The following is a 21132-nucleotide window of genomic DNA, read 5'->3' as shown; positions in this document are numbered from 1 at the left end:
CTTTGCACAATGCTGAATCCAAAATATACTGATTGTTTAATACACAGCAAAGTAATAACAACAATAAACAATTCAAGAATACATTGAAAAAATAAGAGTATTTTTCTCATGTTTGTCGGTATATTTATCTATTGTCGTCAAGCAACAAATCACATGTACAGTGGCCTACGTGTGTGTGTACATATCTGATATTAAACAGTATAGCTACATTGTTATACTCACAGATACTTTTGAATATTAGCCTGTGTGTTTCAAATAATTGTACAGTTACCATTACAGTACAACAGCAATACACGCAGACATTTAGCCGATAAGGAGAAGATAAGAGACAGATTTAAGCACTTAATACAAAAACACTGGAATACATGGGGGACAATATGTTTGAGATACAGCCAGGGGTTTCAGCAAGTGTTCCTGCGATGTTGGAGAGGTGCAAGCTTTTTGGCTGCACCTTTACTCTGTGAATGGTTCTAACTGATGGGAAGTATATGACGGAAATGTACAAACAAGATCTCATTTGGTTATCATATTGAGAATATCCCTGCACAAGATAGCTACATTAAGGCAAAACAAATACAAAAACATTCTGAAGCAATATGCAAAGAGTTTTTGTTTTCAAAAGGGTACATTCACTAAGTGAACAATTGCATTTTTTCATAAACTTATTGATTATAATGTTAATTACCTGAACATAGGAAAGTGCTTTTAGGGACTGAGACAGAAATACTGCATTGTGCAATTATTGTAGTGTGACAACAGCTTCAGTATGGTTCACCTGACGATTTCAGGAATAAAAATAATTGAGAAGCGTGATTTTAAAATACTGACCACTATGTCTGCTTTTGTCAATTGTTAGTTTAGCTTTCATACAAATACAAGTTACGATTTTCAGAATACATTAATTTTGTGACTTTCTCACAATTTTGGACACTGAGTGAAAGGGGAGGAAAATACACATGCTGGATCACTTGTTTTCTATGAGAGTCTGCACTTTGAGGACCAAGTCTCGAGCCATCGTTAGGACCTGCGGGATGTTGTGATGCTCAGCCATTTCTGAAGAGGGAAATCAAATCAAAAACACACTGTATCACTCGAGCCTAGCTGCTTGTGCTGATTTACATATGAGTGTAGTCTATGGAGATAGCTAGACTTTATGCCTTTGTCAGCAAGCACAGTAAAGGCAGTTGGTACCTTCAGATCATACATTTAGCAAGCAAACACTCAGTGGCAATGAAATGAATGAAATAACTGAATGATCAAATATTCCATTTCATAACAACATCTAATGTCATCGTTTAGCCTCACCGTTAAAGAACTTGATGATGTCAGTGAAGTCCATGTTGTTCTCCAGGATGATGTCTCGGTATATCTCCACCAGTGCCAGAGCAATGAAGAGGACAAAATGAGTGGAGGAGGTATACGTGGCCGCCCAGATGGTCTCCCACACGGAGAACACATCATCATACAACATCTCTGGAGGAAGAATGACACATCAGGTTATATACTGAGTAGGACTGTCAGATGTGACCTGCCTGCAGAAGAGTCATGTTACTGAAATAAAAACATTGACAATGACATTTTCCTAAATCTATACAGGTCCTTCATATTGTATACCTTGAACACAATTAACTTAAGTTTTAACATCATCAGCATGAACTATTTCCTCTGGTTCCAATGTGAAATCCCCCTTTCTGTTTGATTCCATCACCATACAGATAGTGTATGCGGTCGAACACGCCCATGCAGATGCCAGTACCTCTTTTGAAGTCTAGCAGGAACCAGCGGTAGCAGAAGTAGAAGTGAGTGTAGTCTCCATTCATCTGCATCAGTTCAAAGAGCTCTGAATCAAGGATCTAGTGGAAAAAAATGGCAAGTGCCTATCTTTTACTACAATGTAATATCACTGTACTTATAATAATGTGCATGTGTGATTGTGTATGTACCTGGATGAGGGAGCGCATGTTGGCAAAGTGTGAGTCCATGGCCCCTCCATGGGGGAAGTTCTGATTCATCCTCTTCATCAACGCAGAGAAGCAGCTGAAAGCCATGACCTCTGAGAAACACATCAACAGCAAATTATTCATCTGATCTTACTCATGTCTGTGAATAATGCAGTTCTAGGAGAGCTATTCTTCATGCAGACTGACCGTCATCCAGAATGACCAGTAAAGGAGCCAGCAGATCACACATGCCCTGGACATAGCCAATCTCCAGATGCTGCCACACATAACTGCACATTATGTTGCGTAGTTTCTCCAGGTTAGCAGGAGTGAAGTACCAGTAGGATCTGTCACAGCGTCTCACATCCTTATCAATGCGATGCAGGTTGAGCAAGTACAAGTCCAGCTGCTCTTGCTGCACAGAGTGATAAAAGGGACTAAGGTTAGTTAAAGCGGTTCATGTTCAAATGGCTACTGATTCATTCCAGCATTGTGACGGCTCTGTTTGTAGTTGGGTATTTTATTAGGATCCCCATTAGCTGTTGCAAAAGCAGCAGCTACACTTCCTGGGGTTCACACAAAACATGAAACATAATACAGAAAGAACATCAATAGACAAGAACAGCTCAAGGACAGAACTACATACATACATTCATACACACAAACTATCTAGGTCAAATAGGGGAGCGGCGTTGTGCCGCGAGATGTTGCTTTATCTGTTTTTTGAAACCAGGTTTGCTGTTTATTTGTGCAATAGGAGATGGAAGGAAGTTCCATGCAATAAGGGCTCTATATAATACTGTACGCTTTCTTGAATTTATTCAGGATTTGGGGACTGAAATGACCCCTGGTGGCATGTCTGGTGGGATAAGTGTATTGTATGTTGAACCAACTCTTGGCCAATCAACCCCTAAAATCTGCAACATGCATTACAGTGCACACAGGTAACTCATTTGGAGTACTTACAGAGTAGGTAGTCCCTGCAGGGGACACTACCACTGGTGAAACCTCAGGTTTGAGTTCCTCTGTCACAACCAAAAAGTCAGACTGGGGGTAGAGACTCTCCATCTCAGGCTCCTCCTCAGACAGGGTTGGCTCAGTTCCATCAAGACTGGTGTTGGAGCTTGCATGCAGGACATGTTCCCCTGAAACAACTCTCCCCAGGGCCAAGAAGGGGGCAGCAGGGGGAGCCATCAGGCCGGACAAGGGTCTTGCCCAGGCCGTGGGAATGTCCTCCATCTCTAAGGCAGAGGGCGAGTCATCAGAATCTAGTGTATCAGGAGAACGCATAGAGTGGGCTGTCACTGTAACACTGGCCCTGGCCTCTAGCTGAGGTGGCTTCAGTACGGGCATGCAAGGTGCATGTTTCTCTGAATCTATGGCAACTGTCATTTCTGCAGCTTTGGTATTGCTTTTCTCAGGGACACTGGCCTCCACAGTGTCTAATGTTTTGGTTTCGGCTATTTCTGAAACCTTTTCTTCGGTACTATCCATGTCTTTCTCACAAACACAAGCGTCGCTGGTTTGAGGGGTTTTAATGTTTTGTAATTCAGATTCTGTGATTTCTTCAATGTCAGAGAAGTTTGGGTCCTCTTTTTCAGCAATACCAGCCTCCACTGCTATTGTTGAAGCTTTGTTTCCTTCTGTTAAAGATGGCTCTGTGGCACAGGATGGTTCTGACACTGGGGCTTTGCTCTCTTGTGTTTTATTAACTGTGGCCTCGCCTAGTGGTGGAGCTGGAATATATACATTAGAAACCTCCGTTTCTAGTTTGAGAATATCAGTATTCTCAGTTGCGTACGCAGCTCTCACAGGCAGCTTTGGGTCTTTTGTGGTGGAAACTTCAGACAACCCATTTCCCGCAACTTTGTTTTCGGTTTCAGTATTTCCTAAGAACTTCACGTCTTCTTTGTCAGAACCCCTTTCTTTAACCCTCTCTGGGATTTGTATGATTTCTACCGATTCAGAGCATTCAACCTCTTTACTCTCTGGGGCTTTGGACTCTTGTGTTGGAGCCTTAGGACGCTCCTCCCCTGCCTTGTCATCAACTGTTATCGTGACCTTTGGTTCCTCTGTTGATCTTGAAACAGGGAGATCCTCTGTTAGCTTTGACCCAGCCTGGGCCTCTGCCACTGGCCTAGATGCAGCTCCCTGGGGCTCTGATGGCTCTGGTGATGGCTGAGTGGCAACTGTTTTGACAGTTAAATCAGTTGCAGGAAGTTTTGTTGCAGGGCTGTTGTTGTTTGTGCTTTGGGGCTGTTCTGGAAGACCTGAGCCAACAGATATTTTTTGGGGTGGGTTTCCAGATTCTGAGGTAACATTTGGGTTGGCCACATCTGGGCAGTCTTTCAATGGAATTTTGGACACCTCTTTGCCTTCCTCTGGCTTCATCTCGGATTCTATCTGATCCACCTCCTCCACAGACCCAAATGCCTGCAACACCGGACAACAGACAGTGAATACCCAGCATTCTAAAGTCTCCCTACTATTGTAATGCACAACTTTAAGTATTCAGTATTAAGGAAAACTATAATGTTATGTGGTGATGTGTTATGCCCCAGAAAGAAAGCCTCCTGTACCTGTGTGCTACTGCTGGAGTCGCTCTGGGCAATCCGTTTCTCTGAACTTGTGCTCTGTGAGGACTGGTGTAGGATATGGGGTCAAATGCCATCCAGGAAGAGAACACCATGAAGAATCATATGTTAGTACAGTATGTTAACCATATGCCAATGAGTCACTAACTCTATCATGTATGGCCCTCATCAAATGGGACAGGTAGGACCCCCTTACATCAGTGCTGATGGTGGAGTCTCGCTGCACTGGTCCTGGTCTTTCCACAGAATTGCACTTGGCTATGGCTTCAGCATGCTTCTCCCCCTCCCTCTGCTTGACGATGGCCTCACAGCCCAGCCACTCCTTCATAGTCTGCTCATAGTAGGCCCGCACCTGCTCATCCACCTACACACACACACACAGATGAACACACAGGGTCACTAGTATGTAATAGTATTACACATAACCCACCTCCCTACTTGGATTCCAGAGTTAGTAGTTTTACCTCATGACAATATAACAGTACTCACCTCCAGCCTACGTTTCTGGGTCATATCGAAGTGGTAGTGTCCAAGCAGGAATGGCCAGACCTCCTTGCGTATTGTAGGGGCCACACCACCATAGTACACCATCCGCAGAAGCTCATGCTCATCATACGCCTAAGAAAAGGTTGTGAACGTGATTACATAGACTCAATACAGAAACATACAAGTTTAGTACGGTCATCGGTTGCAGTGGAATGTTGATGTTGGTGAATGCAGATGCATTCAAGCTGTGACCTGTTAGCTAAGTCATAAGGAACATGCACAGTCACTGCAGGTTGTGGTTGTGTGTACAGTATGTTTAGAGCAGATGGTACAGTAGATCTTACAGAGCAGTCCTGGAGGAAGCTGCTCCAGACATCCACAGTCAGCCCTCCCCGGGCATCATGAGGCACGTTAGGGTCAACGATGGTAGGGTTGACCAGGGCAGAGAGGTGGATACGAACGGTGGACAGGTGACGGCAGTAGGCAAGCCCTTCAATGAAGAAGTGAAGAAACACGCATGGTTATCAGTCCAGCCATAACATGAAGACTATAGCATTTGAATCAGTTTCCTAAAGGAATTCATGATGCATGTACTCACAGCCATAGAAAGCACGGGAAATGATCTGGTACTTCATGGTGTCACAGAGGAGTTTCAGGGGAGCCCTGTCCTGGTTGCAGCCGTTGGGTAGTGAGCCAACAGGGGATCCGTTCTGAGAGCAGGAGAAACAGGAGGACTTCCTGGGGGTGGGGTGCCACATGTTCACCGCCTGGTCCATCAGCTCTGGAGCCACTGGACACCAAACAGGATCAATGGTATCATCAGCAGGAACATCGTCATCATTGTCATTAGCAACATGATCATCTAGAACTGATGGATGATTTGGGTGACTTTCTTTAATAATATACACTACAAGTCAAAGGTTTCACAACACCTACTCATTCAAGGGTTTTTCTTTATTTTTTTTTACTATTTTCTACATTGTAGAATAATAGTGAAGATATCGAAACTATGAAATAACACATATGGAATCATGTAGTAACCAAAAAAAGTGTTATATCAAAATATATTTATATTTGAGATTATTCAAATAGCCACCCTTTGCCTTGATGACAGCTTTACACACTATTGGCATTATCTCAACCAGCTTCACCCCTGAATGCTTTTCCAATAGTCTTGAAGGAGTTCCCACATATGCTGAGCACTTGTTGGCTACTTTTCCTTCATTCTGCGGTCTGACTCATCCCAAACCATCTCAATTTGGTTGAGGTCAGGGGATTGTGGAGGCCAGGTCATCTGATGCAGCACTCCATCACTCTCCTTCTTGGCCAAATAGCCCTTACGCAGCCTGGAGGTGTGTTGGGTCATTGTCCTGTTTAAAAACAAATTATAGACCCACTAAGAGCAAACAAGATGGGATGGTGTATCGCTGCAGAATGCTGTGGTAGCCATGCTGGTTAAGTGTGCCTTGAATTCTAAATAAATCACAGACAGTGTCACCAGCACACCATCGCACCACCTCCTCCATGCTTCACGGTGGGAACCACACATGCGGACATCATCTGATCACCTACTCTGCGTCTCACAAAGACACTGTGGTTGGAACCAAAACCTCAAATTTTGACTCATCAGACCAAAGGACAGATTTCCACCAGTCTAATGTCTATTGCTCGTGTTTCTTGGCCCAAGCAATTCTCTTATTATTATTGGTGTCCTTTAGTAGCGGTTTCTTTGCAGAAATTCGACCATGAAGGCTTGATTCACGCTCTGAACACTTGATGTTGAGATGTGTCTGTTACTTGAACTCTGTGAAGCATTTATTTGGCCTGCAATTTCTGAGGCTGGTAACTCTAATGAACTTATCCTCTGCGGCAGAGTTAACTTTGGGTCTTCCTTTCCTGTGGCGGTCCTCATGAGAGCCAGTTTCATCATAGCGCTTGATGGTTTTTGCGACTGCACGTTCAAAGTTCTTGAAATGTCTTAAAGTAATGATGGACTGTTGTTTCTCTTTGCTTATTTGAGCTGTTCTTGCCATAATATGGACTTAGCTTATTTGGTAAAAGACCATCTTCTGTATACCCCCCTACCTTGTCACAACACAACTGATTGGCTCAAACGCATTAAGAAGGAAAGAAATTCCACAAATGTACTTTTAAGAAGACACCTGTTAATTGAAATTCAATAAAGCTGATTGAGAGAATGCCAAGAGTGTGCAAAGCTGTCATCAAGGCAAAAGGTGGCTATTTGAATAATCTCAAATATAAAATATATCTTTTTTGGTTACTACATGATTCCATATGTGTTATTTCATAGTTTTGATGTCTTCACTATTATTCTACAATGTAGAAAATAGTAAAAATACAGAAAAACCCTTGAATGAGTAGGTGTTCTAAAACATTTGACCGGTAGTGTATATGTCTTTTTTTAAACATGGAAACATTGACAAACCAAGCCAGAAGATGGAGGTGTGACAAAGACAACTTCATGCCCATGCATGGTCTGAAATCCAGGGTAACCAATGTAAGGTGTTCACAGGGCTACAGGTACAGGGGCTGGACAGAGAGGTGCTGAGGGAAGGGCAATGGTCAACAAAACGAACGGTGAGAGAAAAATAAATAATGAAAAAGTATATTATGTACAAATTTCAACAGAAAATTGACACAGAATAAGGAGATCACAAGTGACATACCAAAGTCTGACGGTGTACCAGGGAGCAGGATCCGGAAGACATAGTCAGTGGCCTCGTCCTCCTCTTTATCCGACACAGACTCCACAGACCCCTGCGGACTCCTCTTACGCAACTTAGGGAAAACCTTTCCCTGTAGGCAAAGGAAGGTAGTGCACTCAGTATAAGACATTAACATGTTGTTATTATGACGATTCGCGAGAGTGATTAAAGTTGATTTGATCTTACCCTAAAACTCAGATCCCTATCATTGAATTGTGATGCAAGACTAGGCTAGATGTAATTAATGATCCAGCCAATCTCAAGTCAGTCATCTTTTCCTTTTCTGTTTTAAAAAAACCAACATTTTTTTGTAATTTAGCAGTCTTATCCAGAATGACTTACATTTAGTGCACTCATCTTAAGATAGCTAGATGAGACAACAACACGTCACAATCGTAACAAGTACATTTTCCCTCAAAGTAGTTAACAGCAAAGTCAGTGGTACAGTAGTAGGAAAATTCAATTTGTATAATTTTTGGGGGTCCTTGTCTTTGGTCTGCAACTTTCCTTCATGTTGGTTTGAGGACGTATTAAGACCCCACTCACTCTCTCTGCCACTCCGAGGTTGTATAGTCTTTCACTGCTCCGCCGGGTAATATACCACAACCTTAACAAAGTTATATTCTACAGCAGCCTGTAAATTATAGTCTCATCTCTACTACGATTACCACTTTTATCATCACAACCCCTCTAAAAACTTCCTCATGGGTTTCCCTTTGCTTTGGCAGGTCAGGGTTAATATTATCTAATTGGAGGCTAAATTGGTAATAAGATCAATGAAATTACAGTGTCAGTGTAAAAGTAACCCTCTGGCAGCAGTGTATAGTACTAACACAGAGATCAGAGTTACCCTCAGTCCAACAACATCCACTCTGCTATAGATTAGCCTGTTTCTAATGCTACAAGAAACAACTAGCTAAATCATACCATCTCGTTTCAATTGGTTTAGTGGATGTGGACATAATAGCTACAGTAAACATTTGAGATCTGAATCATTGTCATGAATTTAGAGGGGTTGTTCTTCGGATGGGGCCACAGTGTCTCCTGACCGCTCCTGTCTCAGCCTCCAGTATTTATGCTGCAGTAGTTTATGTGTCGGGGGGCTAGGGTCAGTTGGTTATACCTGGAGTACTTCTCCTGTCTTATCCAGTGTCCTGTGTGAATTTAAGTATGCTCTCTCTAATTCTCTCGTTCTCTCTTTCTTTCTCTCTCTCTGAGAACCTGAGCCCTAGGACCATACGTCACGGCAAACCGGGCATGATGACTCCTTGCTGTCCCCAGTCCACCTGGCCTTGCTGCTGTTCCAGTTTCAACTGCTCTGCCTGCGGTTATGGAACCCCTACCTGTCCCAGACCTGCTGCTTTCAACTCTTAATGATCGGCTATGAAAAGCCAACTGACTTTTATTCCTGATTATTATTTGACCATGCTTGTCATTTATGAACATTTTGAAAATCTTGGCTCTCTCTAATTCTCTCCTTCTCTCTTTCTTTCTCTCTCTCGGAGGACCTGAGTCATAGGACCATACGTCAGGACTACCGGGCATGATGACTCCTTGCTGTCCCCAGTCCGCCTGGCCTTGCTGCTATTCCAGTTTCAACTGTTCTGCCTGCGGTTACGGAACCCCTACCTGTCCCAGACCTGCTGTTTTCAACTCTTAATGATCGGCTATGAAAAGCCAACTGAAAATTATTCATGATTATTATTTGACCATGCTTGTCACTTATGAACATTTTGAACATCTTGGTATTGTTCTGTTATAATCTCCACCCGGCACAGCCAGAAGAGGACTGGCCACCCCTCATAGCCTGGTTCCTCTCTAGGTTTCTTCCTAGGTTTTGGCCTTTCTAGGGAGTTTTTCCTAGCCACCGTGCTTCTACACCTGCATTGCTTGCTGTTTGGGGTTTTAGGCTGGGTTTCTGTACAGCACTTCGAGATACTAGCTGATGTACGAAGGGCTATATAAAATAAACTTGATTGATTGAATTCCAAATGTGAGGGTTATATCTGGTGCATGTTAGGACATTTCTATGTTCCATGCTGACCTTTCCCCTCTGGGACCACAGGGGGGGGTCGAGTTGTCCGTGTGGCAGCAGGCCTGTCTCCAGGCAGGTCAGGAACTGGAGCAGGTGTCCTCCACGGGGGAACCGCAGCGGAGGCCTCTGGATCCCATCCTGACTCACCAGAACCACTGTTCCACCACTGTCCACTGGGAAAAACCGTGATCACAAGATCAAGAAGACACACACAAACACATGGATACAAAGATATATGCCTACATAATTAAAAAGAGGTTCCTCCTGTACCTTGCTGATGGCAGTGCAGATAAACAATCTCCTCCAGGCGAATAGTCATGGCAAAGTCCCAGTAAACACTGGGAAAATCAATATGAGAAATTGCTGAGATTTAAACAATATCCAATTATATAAATTGCCATGTCCTTTGTAGACACCTATAAGTGTCAGAATAGGTTTCTTTACTGTGATTTGATATTACATTACCTTTTTTCAGTGTCATCTGCCACAGTGCCATTCATGAGCTGGTTGGGGGTCCATTTCAGGGTCATGAGATCTGCAGTCTGGTGGAGAGACAGGTACCCTGGGATAGCCTCCATGTCATCCCTCTGTTGACCAAGACAGGAGATTTGTACAAAGCGTTCCTTGCTGTTTAAACAGTGATGAAAAGCAATGCCAAGTCCTTTAACACGCAGAGAGAAAGAGAGAGAGAGAGAGAGAGAGAGACACACACACACACACACCGGCTGCACCAGGACGTTGTTCTTGCCAAACAGCAGTGTAGCCCTGTTGTTCTGATGGAGGGACTCAACATAGTCCCGAGCCCACAGGATGGGCCGATCTTCCATACTGCCACTCGACTGCCTCTTCTGGATCTATTAGAAAATATCAATGTATTCCAGACCATTGGACCATTTTTTATGCATCATATATTATACACACACATTCGTTTAAACACATAATCCACACACTAACCAGGGCAGGTCGCCTAGAGGGGGAGTCCTGGCGACAGTGGCCACTGTGGATACGGTGTCTCTGGACTAGCTCATCAGCAGAGGGGTCTGTCCAGAAGTGGTCGGCTGTCTTCACCTTAGTGTACTCCAGAGCACAGGGGCCGACTGCAAGGCATAAGGGCAAGAAAACACTGAGATCCACAACAGTTTTCATGTAGAAAGGTGTAGTCACTATTTCTAACTTCTAAAGCACTGTACTGAACCATCATCATCCAGAGTGAAAGTTAGAGGTACCAGCAATGTCAATGTTACCCTCACAGTAGAAGGTAGATGCACTTGTCCATTATAAGTATGAGTACAAATTCAATTTGGAGTTATTTTCCAGTATATTTAACTTCTAAACCACAGAATTATGGCATTATCTGAAATAAGGCAATTTCCACTGTAAAGCACTAGTCTCTAATGTCATGTTTTATCTACAGATTATCTCAGAGGGAGTCACATTCACTGTAATGTGCCATTCAGTGTGCTATTTCTTATCTTATCAGAGATTTGTCCGGCCACATCCTGGCAAGAGAGGGCATAAGAAGAGGTTCCATCAATACCTAACAGAGAGGCAAGGATTGGTCCATCCACAGGATCCATTAGAATGGCCTCACTGTCATAGAACGTACTGGAAGAGAGAAAATCATGTTTCCTCAAAATGGTGCAAGAAGAACCATTGCTGCATGTTCACTGAAAAGCGACTATAAGTACAGATGTCAGATCTTAATTTGACCCGTTTAATTGCAGCAGGAAAATAATCTTGCAGCAGGAGGATTTGAATATCTGAAGAAATATTTAGAATGGCGCCAGTGGGCAGCTGGAATACAATGCAGTACCGTACCTACATTGTACCTTAGACTGGAGGTCCACTGTGCCCCAGTTCAAGTAGTCTATGTAGGCTATGTGCAGGCTACAGCGCATCTCGTGTGAATTCTTATGTGGATTATAATAAATTGACATATTTGTAGGGGTAGATATTTTTTGTTAGGTAAAATCATTTTTTTTTATCAACTGTTTTATTATATGTTCAAGGCAAGTCATAATGCAGCCCTACAGTAGGCTACACCTAAACCACAGCCTACTGTAGCCTATCAAAACTAATTGCACACATAGGCTTATAATATCAGATGTAAAGACGAGATGAAATTGAGAATAGTGAGGTATCCTACAGAATGGAGTGCAATGGTGGATGAAAGAGTGACTCAGATTTTAAAACCCCCAAGAATTCATGTATGTATGTATGTATGTGTGTGTGACACATACATATGTATATGTATCTATTCTCATACATACATACATATATATTATACACACTACCACTCAAAAGTTTGAGGTCACTTAGAAATGTCCTTCTATTTGATAGAAAAGCAAAATTTTTGTCCATTAAAATAACATAAAATTGATCAGAAATACAGTATAGACATTGTTAGTGTTGTAAATGACTATTGTAGCTGGAAACGGCAGATTTTTTATGGAATATCTACATAGGCGTACAGAGGCCCATTATCAGCAACCATCACTTCTGTGTTCCAATGGCAGGTTGTGTTAGCTAATCAAAGTTTATAATTTTAAAAAGGCTAATTGATCATTTGAAAACCCTTTTGCAATTATGTTAGCACAGATGAAAACTGTTGTCCTGATTAAAGAAGCAATAAAACTGGCCTTCTATAGACTAGTTGAGTATCTGGAGCATCAGCATTTGTGGGTTCGATTACAGGCTCAAAATGGCCAGAAACAAAGACCTTTCTTAAAGCTATTCCATGCGAGAAATTGCCAAGAAACTGAAGATCTCGTACAATGCTGTGTACTACTCCCTTCACAGAACAGCGCAAACTGGCTCTAACCAGAATAGAAAGAGGAGTGGGAGGCCCCGGTGCACAAGTGAGCAAGAGGAGTTCTTGACGCCATCTGTCAAGCATGGTGGAGGCAACGTGATGGTCTGGGGGTGCTTTGGTGGTGGTAAAGTGGGAGATTTGTACAGGGTAAAAGGGATCTTGAAGAAGGATGGCTATCACTCCATTTAGCTACGCAATGCCATGCTCCGGGACGGCGCTTAATTTGCTCCAATTTCCTCCTACAACAGGACAATGACCCAAAACACAGCTCCAAACTATGCAATAACTATTTAGGGAAGAAGTAGTCAGCTGGTATTCTATCTATAATGTGGTGGCCAGCACAGTCACCGGATCTCAACCCTATTGAGCTGTTGTGGGAGCAGCTTGACCGTATGATACGTAAGAAGTGCCCATCAAGCCATCCAACTTGTGGGAGGTGCTTCAGGAAGAATGTGGTGAAATCTCTTCAGATTACCTCAACAAATTGACAACAAGAATGCCAAAGGTCTGCAAGGCTGTAATTGCTGCAAATGGAGGATTCTTTGACGAAAGCAAAGTTTGAAGAACACAATTATTATTTCAATTAAAAATCATTATTTATAACCTTGTCAACGTCTTGACTATATTTCCTATTCCTTTTGCAACTCATTTCATGTATGTTTTCATGGAAAACAAGGACATTTCTAAGTGACCCCAAACTTTTGAAGGGTAGTGTATATTTTCTATTCTCATACACACATACATACATACATACATATATACGAATGCTATGATCTTCTCACATCTGAGATATTGCCTCACATGCTGGTCAAAAGCAGGAGCTACTATTCTGAAACCAATTGAGTCACTCTACAAACAAACACTTAAGATTTTATATAACAAACCAAACAGTTACCACCATTGTCATATCATTTACAAACATAATTTATTTAGTCTGGATAGCTTTAAAACTTCTTCGGGATCGGTGTCCCGTCCACAGGACGGTTGAGCTAACGTAGGCTAATGTGATTAGCATGAGGTTGTAAGTAACAAAAACATTTCTTGTCTTTAAGATCCTGTATGATCTTGGCCCCTCCACCCCTATGCCGGCATATCATGCTCAAGGAAAGCACCTCCAGGATAACAAGGAAAGTAACTAGAGGGGATTGCGTTGTCCCTTTTCAACACAGTAAAATCGGCCTTCTCTGTTAGAGCTACAATATACTGGAATGCAACGCCCATGGACTTGAGAAGCTGCACTGATTATTGTACTTTTACATTTGAATTGAAAACATGGCTAAAATCTATCCAAACCTGTACACATGAGTTATCTGTGGTTCCTCATATGTTAGACGACAGTTGATGATAGTGTTGTTGTTGTTAGAATGATATACTATTGGATGTAATGTATTTGTATTGTTTTAGTGAGTATGTGTATTGTTGCTGTGCAATTGTCCTTAGCTGCCCTGGAACTACGGGTGCAAATGATCTTTTGGCTAACCCCGGCACATTTACATGGATGTTGCATTATTGATGTTGATTAATGTGCATTGTCCCCTATAAATAAATAAATACAGTATGTATGAATATGTGTGTATGAGAATATATATATTATATACATACTGTTGATCTGGGGGGTGTTGGGGTTTTAAAATCTGAGTCACTCTTTCATGCACCATTGCACTCCATTATAGGATACCTCACTATTCTCAATTTAATCTCGTCTTTACATCTGATATTATAAGTCTATGTGTGCAATTAGTTTTGATAGGCTACAGTAGGCTATAGTTTAGGTGTATTAGTTTTGATAGGCTACAGTAGGCTATAGTTTAGGTGTATTAGTTTTGATAGGCTACAGTAGGCTATAATTTAGGTGTAGCTTACTGTAGGGCTGCATTTCAGATACACTTGACACCGTGTCATAGTGGAGACCAATATCTATCTTGTGTTAAGGTATATAAAACGAAGGTTGTTGATGTGTATGGCTGCATTTCACATACATTTATGTACATTTGAATGTTGCAGTAATAGGACCTATAGGCCTACAGTAACAATAGGACATTATTATTAATATTCTGTCTGGTGCTTTTATTTATTTTATTTTATACCCCCAATTTCGTGGTATCCAGTTGGTAGTAGTTACAGTCTTGTCTCATCGCTGCAACTCCCGTACGGACTCGGGAGAGGCGAAGGTCGAGAGCCATGCGTCCTCCGAAACACAACCCAACCAAGCCGCACTGCTTCTTGACACAATGCCCATCCAACCCGGAAGCCAGCCGCACCAATATGTCGGAGGAAACACCGTACACCTGGCAACCTGGTCAGCGTGCACTGCGCCCGGCCCGCCACAAGAGTCGCTAGTGCGCGATGAGACAAGGATATCCCTGCCGGCCAAACCCTCCCTAACTCGGACGACGCTAGGCCAATTGTGCGCCGCCCCATGGGCCTCCCGGTCACGGCCGGCTGCGACAGAGCCTGGGCTCGAACCCAGAATCTCTGGTGGCACAGCTAGCACTGCGATGCAGTGCCTTAGACCACTGCGCCACCCGGGAGGCGTGTCTGGTGCTTTTAGAGTTTGAGCGAGCGAGAGAGGGAGGATGATTTTGATGGCTGGCACTGCTCCGAAATGACTGGACTGTTCCCACATAAAGAGAACTGAGGGTTTTCAGTGAATGTATGTAAATCACAAGGCTCATTTGAAATTTCCTGATGCGCAGGGGAAAAAATGTGACAAAAGAGTGATCAAATTAAGATCGGACATCTGTAGTATACATATTGAGCAGCTACGATTGTTGGTATTTGTAATATCAAACACAATGTCAGACTTTCAGCTGGAATCTGATCTGTTGATTGATTGCTAACCTGCTGTTCTCCACTAGGTACATGACAATCTTGTCCAGAAGTTTCTCCATGAGAGCAGTGCGGATCCATAGGTTCCTCAAGCCCTGAGGGGGGAGGTTGGTCACTCCAGGTTGCTTCTGAACACTGCCATTATTTAGTTGAGCCTGTCTGCTGGGGAATACAGAGAGGAGTGTTTGATACACATTTTGTATTCATTTATGGCATATTGGTGTGTGTGTGGGGGGGGGGGGGGGGGGGGGCTTCGGAGTAATGAATAGCCAAGATCAATGTCTTACTTGGTCTCGATGAGCTGCTCTAGTTCCTGGACCTTCTGACAGAGTTCCTCCGCCGGGGTGAAGCTCTTCCCTACCTTCATGAAGAGTGCTGCTACCTTATTACTGCAAAGGAGGCCCGCTGCTCGCCTCTTCAGCCCATGGAGCACACATGCCTCCACTACAGCTGTAGACACACAGACACACATAGTATTGAATATACAGACACCAACAGTACACACAGAGTTTGGTTTCAGAACCAACTTTCCCCAAAGCGATATTCATTAAGCTATGATTGCATACACTGTAAACAACAAATAAACCACATGCAGAGTTTGCTAATTAGATTTTCAGGCGCACCCAGTGAAAACCCTTGGACAGTCTGAATGCTACTGCAGGGAAGCAGAGACGGGTTAGAGGGCAGGTGCAGGTGGCTCTCAGCAGGACCAGAAATAGACTAAAAACTGACAAACGCTGTTTACTGTTGCTAGGATATCCGTGGATGTGTGGAGGTGTAGTATCAACACCTTTGCAGAGTGTCTGCTGTCAGTTAAATTTAACACAGATGGACCTACACATCTCTTATTCTTTACTATGGCTGTGGCCAGTGCCAACCTAAAATCAAGCTGTGTTCGGTTGAGAACGTGACCGTACACAGATTTGGGTAGTAGGAGGTGGCAGGGCTTGACATTTCAACTCCACAGGATGATGCCCAATGTCACTTGCTCTGTAAATGTCAATGTAGTCATGGGACATATTCATTTAAAAAACATGTTCTGACTGGCATTTACCTCCGTTCAATTCAACCAGCAATAATCCACCTACTTTTGACTCCATAATCTTACTGCTGTGCTCTTAATGTAACAATAATCCTATGTGTCACATCACAAGTGTGAAATGTGAGGCTGTGACACCAGAGTGATGAGGTGGAGGACAATTGTGAAGAGATTACAAAGCACTAGTTCAAACCAACTGTGATTCTTTAGTTGACGGAGAATAGCAGCACTGCTTGAGTCTGCGATGAGAGAGAAAGGTGCTCTTTGTTTTTCATTTTTTTATTAACTTATATTTGTACTATATTTTCAAGCATAGCAATTCCTAATAGAAGTAGTGTAAACATAATTGTCAGTGTCATCATTATTATTGTCTAGCTCCCCTGCCCATTCCTCAAACTACCTTGAGTCAGTATATGTGATCTCCAATCAGCAGCGTGGTCTGGGTTGCTGCGTGTCCAGCCCCCGTACCCTTTCCCAACTACTGAAGAGATTCCCACTTGCACTTTGCAGAGTATTGCTCTATGTCGTGACAGCAATAGATTGGTATAGTTTTGTAATTTGTTAACTACCAGTTGCCCTTTTCTGAGTATTGATAAATGTTTTTCTATGAGAGAGGGCTCACCCTTCATTTTTACCCATTTGTGGTGTTTCAGTAAATAGTCTCTTAGCTGTAAATAGCTAAAGAAATCTGACTTTGGCAGATGGAAGTCTGAACTTAGTTCACCGAATGATTTAATTTGGTTGTTCTTCAAGACTTGGTGTACATATTGCAAATGAAGTAATGACCACCTTTGGAAACCTGAATCGAGTGATAATGTGGGAAAATGTGTAAGATCTGCAGTACCAGTTAGGGATGAAATGCCCATAGGCAGATGGAGACTACATTGAACTTTCCTCCAGAACTGGAGCGTATGCTTTGACCACGGGTTCTTACTATCACAGTCTGTCCTCTTATCCAAGTAATCATTGGTTGCAATTGGGTGGCCCAGAAGTACCACCTACATTTTGGTAGGTGCTCTTTGGAGATAAGGTTACTTTCATCTCACAAAAAAATATTATGTATTTCTTGCCACGATCTCTTACTTCTTTCTATCCACTCTTCTCTGGCTCTTATTACAATAGTAATGGTCTTCGGTCAAAGATGAGAAACCAAGCAGGTAAGTATCTGTTACACATACTGTAAGCCAAGCAGTCATTAATTTAAATCAACACTTCGACCCACCCAGACCAGCTATGCAGCTAGGCCTGCCCATCAACCATGGCATGCACCCTCCCTCCCATCCAGTCACTAGAGCACAGCACTGCCATGTGGCACTAAAGTCCTTCAGTGGGCTTGTAATAATTAAGTACCTCACTGTGATTGTTTTCAATTTAAATGGTCAAAAATAAACAAAAATAGCTTCTTAGCAAAGAGTCATTTCTCAAGCAAGAATTTTGCTAGGAGGGGAAAACTGAAAACTAGCTGTTATTGGCATAGGTTTGGAACTCTCTTTCTTATTGGTCTATTAACTAATTTACCGTCTGGTGACGTCACCAGGCAGGCCAAAACTCCATCCCACAAAAACAGGGTGAAATTTCAGGTCGTCTTTTTAAACAGCTAGAAGGGAAATATCATAATTTTCACAATATTATTCCAACCTCATTATGTGGAAATATATATAAAACACAAGACTATCACAGTTTTGACTGCACTGGGCCTTTAATAGGGGGTTAACAAACCATAAAAACTCAAAATAAGCAAGTCAAAACTCCAATGAGCCATATGAACTGTAAATTCAATAAGTAATATATTACTACATGAACACACTCACCACAGAAGGATATGATATGGCTGCTGTCTGCATGCACAAACTTCCGAGTCACTGACTCCTCCATGATCTGTTTCACCTGAGAAAAAAAAGAGAGACATAAAGTTGAGGTGGGATTTGATATGACAGGCACTTAACAGAGACAGGGTCTGACAAGAGGAGGCACAGAAAGAAAAGAAATCAAAGTGCAGAAGGAGGCAAGGATGGGGAGCGATTTTGCAACAATAGATAATCACGGGTAAGCGGAGGGAGGGTGGGGAGAGAATGCAGATCCTGAGTGTGCAGATCCTGAGTGACAGACAGGGTGGGAGATGTTTATCACTTCAGACAAGACAGAGCTTGACCAGGTTAAAAAAGAGCGACTAAAGTGTATATTTTCAATGATTTTCCAGTTAAATAACTCTGAGATAGCCATCTTCATCAAACAACCTAAAAGCTATGTTATTTTAGCATTTCTCATACAACCACATAATAAAACACGACAAACACACAATAGTGAAATATGGTGTGACCAATTCCCAGATTATGAAATTATACAGTGCAGAGAAATTGTGAACATTGCGAGGAAATGGATAGAAATTGAATCAAATCTACTAAAAACGGAAGAAAAAAAGTCTGGGTTTGAGATACAGTATATATTTACTATCACCAACTAGGACCCTCTTCCTTGCTGCATGACCTGGTGCTAGTCATGTCCCTTGTGTGATGTGGCCTCCACATGCAACCCTCACACTACTGAGAAAAACATCCTGTTTACCCTCCCAGGGGGCATGTGACCAATGATTGCCTTCATAAGATGAGAAAAATTGTTATTGGCAGAATAAGAGTGTTTCTCTTGCATGTGCCTGTGTGCATGTGTGTGACTGCCTGTTTGCTTGTGTGTTCATGCATGCATGCATGTGTGTGGCACAAAGATGGACAGGGCTATCCATACAAATTAAAACACAATACAATCTGCTGCTAATAATGCCCTTTTACTTTTAGTTTTCTATCAGGGCAAAATAAAATAACATCTCATAAATGGAGCTAGAACAGAGGACACACCAGCGTGCAGCTACAGGGAAAATAAGCCAGACAGGGAGTTGGTTTCTTCTCTCCCTTTCAGGTTCCTGTAGTGCTGCAGCCCAACTATACCATAAGCCAGACAATTTTCCTTTGAAGAATGGTCTGGCTGTAGCTAACAGATAACTGCGAGGAGTCCCCAAATAATAAACTGTGACGTTATGTCACAAGAGCAACATCCTTATCACTTTATTTGGATAGTCCATCGGTAGATGCTCTACAAACTATCTACAGACTATCAGTAACATTTCAATTTACTATCTACTAATCCTAACCCCAGCCATAACTCTAACCCTAAACTTAACCCTTACCCTAACCCTTATTCTAACCTAACCCTTTGTTGATATTATGACCATCTGTAGAGCATCTGGACTATCCAAATAAAGTGTGACCACTATCTGGACTATCCAAATAAAGTGTGACCACATCCTTTAGGCCTAATTTCTAGGCACAGGATGAACCAAGATATCATCTGATCAATTGATTACGTGTTTTTTCATATAAAAGAGAGAGGGGTAATAGGCTATCCGAGATATGAGCATGCCCAGTGAATTGAGTTGCCCTCCATTACAGCATTAGCATTCAGATAAAAGAAAAACACAAGAAAGAGCTGTTATCAATAATCCTAATGATGCTGCTCTTGGCTCTGCACTGTGACATGCACACGTATTCACGTCATGCAGAGATAACATATCCATTACTGCTACATTGATCTTGGCGTTATTGCCTAGGCCTGCCTACTGATACCAAATAATTGCTATCTCTGTATATATACACGTATTTCAATCCAAGTCGGCCCTGAACGCATCCTTTATGATAAAATCACGATCCAAAGAATATAATATCCTATTAGACTACATGTATCCTTATGATCAATTTATTCAAGCATATACATCAGACTTCCCGGTGTCTCCATTTTACAATCTTATGTTGGGCATCCAACTACAACAGAACGGCTGCCAGAGATCCATCACCAACGGTTGCTTCTAATAATTTGTCGTTAAAAACATTGCAAATACTGAAGGCACTCACCTCTTTCTTCACATTGCGCAGCAATTTCTGACGCGTCTCGGCCTCTGGAATAAAAAAACATAACGGTATCATTGAAAGTTGGCGAGGCATTCAAGCCAATTTTGATATTTTATAACATAGCCTATTAAAATCGAAAAACCTAATTTACCTCCCATTGCGCCCCGCTGTTGCTGTTGATTCAATCGCACAAGGACAGCTATTTGCTTCAAATGAGTCCCTCTCTTCAATTTACACTCTGGCAGATTGGGAATATGCGACCGAACGCCCCCTTTAAAGCGACACGGTGCAATACACAGCCAATTCTTGATGATAGGGCTTGTATTTGCGGTCTATGGTTGATAAAGAATGCACGGACGCACGCAGGTAGACTACACACACAGGCAGGTACACGCGCACGCTCTCTCACTCTCTTTGTCACTCACTCACCCATTCACACAACATAAGGGGTTAAATGTGTGGGTTGAAAGATATTCCACTGTTCCAAGGTATTCTAACTGTCCACTGTTTTATTTTGCAGTGTAATCTGTGATTATCTCAAACTAATATATTATGAGAGTATACCTAATCTGCATTAGGTTTACCAATATTGTCAAAATTACAGCTAATGAAAATTAAGATATAGCCAGGCTTACAATTAGCTTCAATGTACCACCATCTCCATTGTAGTCAATGTGAACATTTGACAAATATAATAGGCTATAATCACGCGGTGTATCAAAATAAATTAGTAGTACCACAATTTGAGGTAAACATATATAGAATTTTGGTG

The 21132-nt window shown here is 42.3% G+C and overlaps 1 protein-coding gene across 1 annotated transcript; it reads right to left on the bottom strand.

Moving 5' to 3' along the window:
- Window positions 1-38: 38 nt before the first annotated feature.
- Window positions 39-20518, bottom strand: sgsm1b (small G protein signaling modulator 1b). Its single transcript, XM_038970129.1, has 23 exons — window positions 20512-20518; window positions 20364-20407; window positions 18273-18348; window positions 15710-15872; window positions 15435-15584; window positions 11319-11386; window positions 10703-10878; window positions 10504-10635; window positions 10247-10368; window positions 10052-10119; window positions 9791-9954; window positions 7708-7837; window positions 5619-5810; window positions 5365-5510; window positions 5024-5152; window positions 4731-4898; window positions 4520-4582; window positions 2907-4373; window positions 2148-2355; window positions 1944-2053; window positions 1757-1853; window positions 1306-1473; window positions 39-1053 (listed from the first exon to the last, which is right to left on the bottom strand). The coding sequence occupies exons 1-23, from the start codon at window positions 20516-20518 to the stop codon at window positions 965-967; spliced, it is 4137 nt and encodes a 1378-aa protein (XP_038826057.1). The 3' UTR covers window positions 39-964.
- Between the last annotated feature and the right edge of the window lie 614 nt (window positions 20519-21132).

This window comes from Salvelinus namaycush, chromosome 31 (genome assembly GCF_016432855.1).
Source record: "Salvelinus namaycush isolate Seneca chromosome 31, SaNama_1.0, whole genome shotgun sequence".
Lineage (NCBI taxonomy): Eukaryota > Metazoa > Chordata > Actinopteri > Salmoniformes > Salmonidae > Salvelinus > Salvelinus namaycush.
The sequence above is the reverse complement of the archived record's forward strand: the minus strand, read 5'-3'. Positions and strand labels throughout refer to the sequence as shown.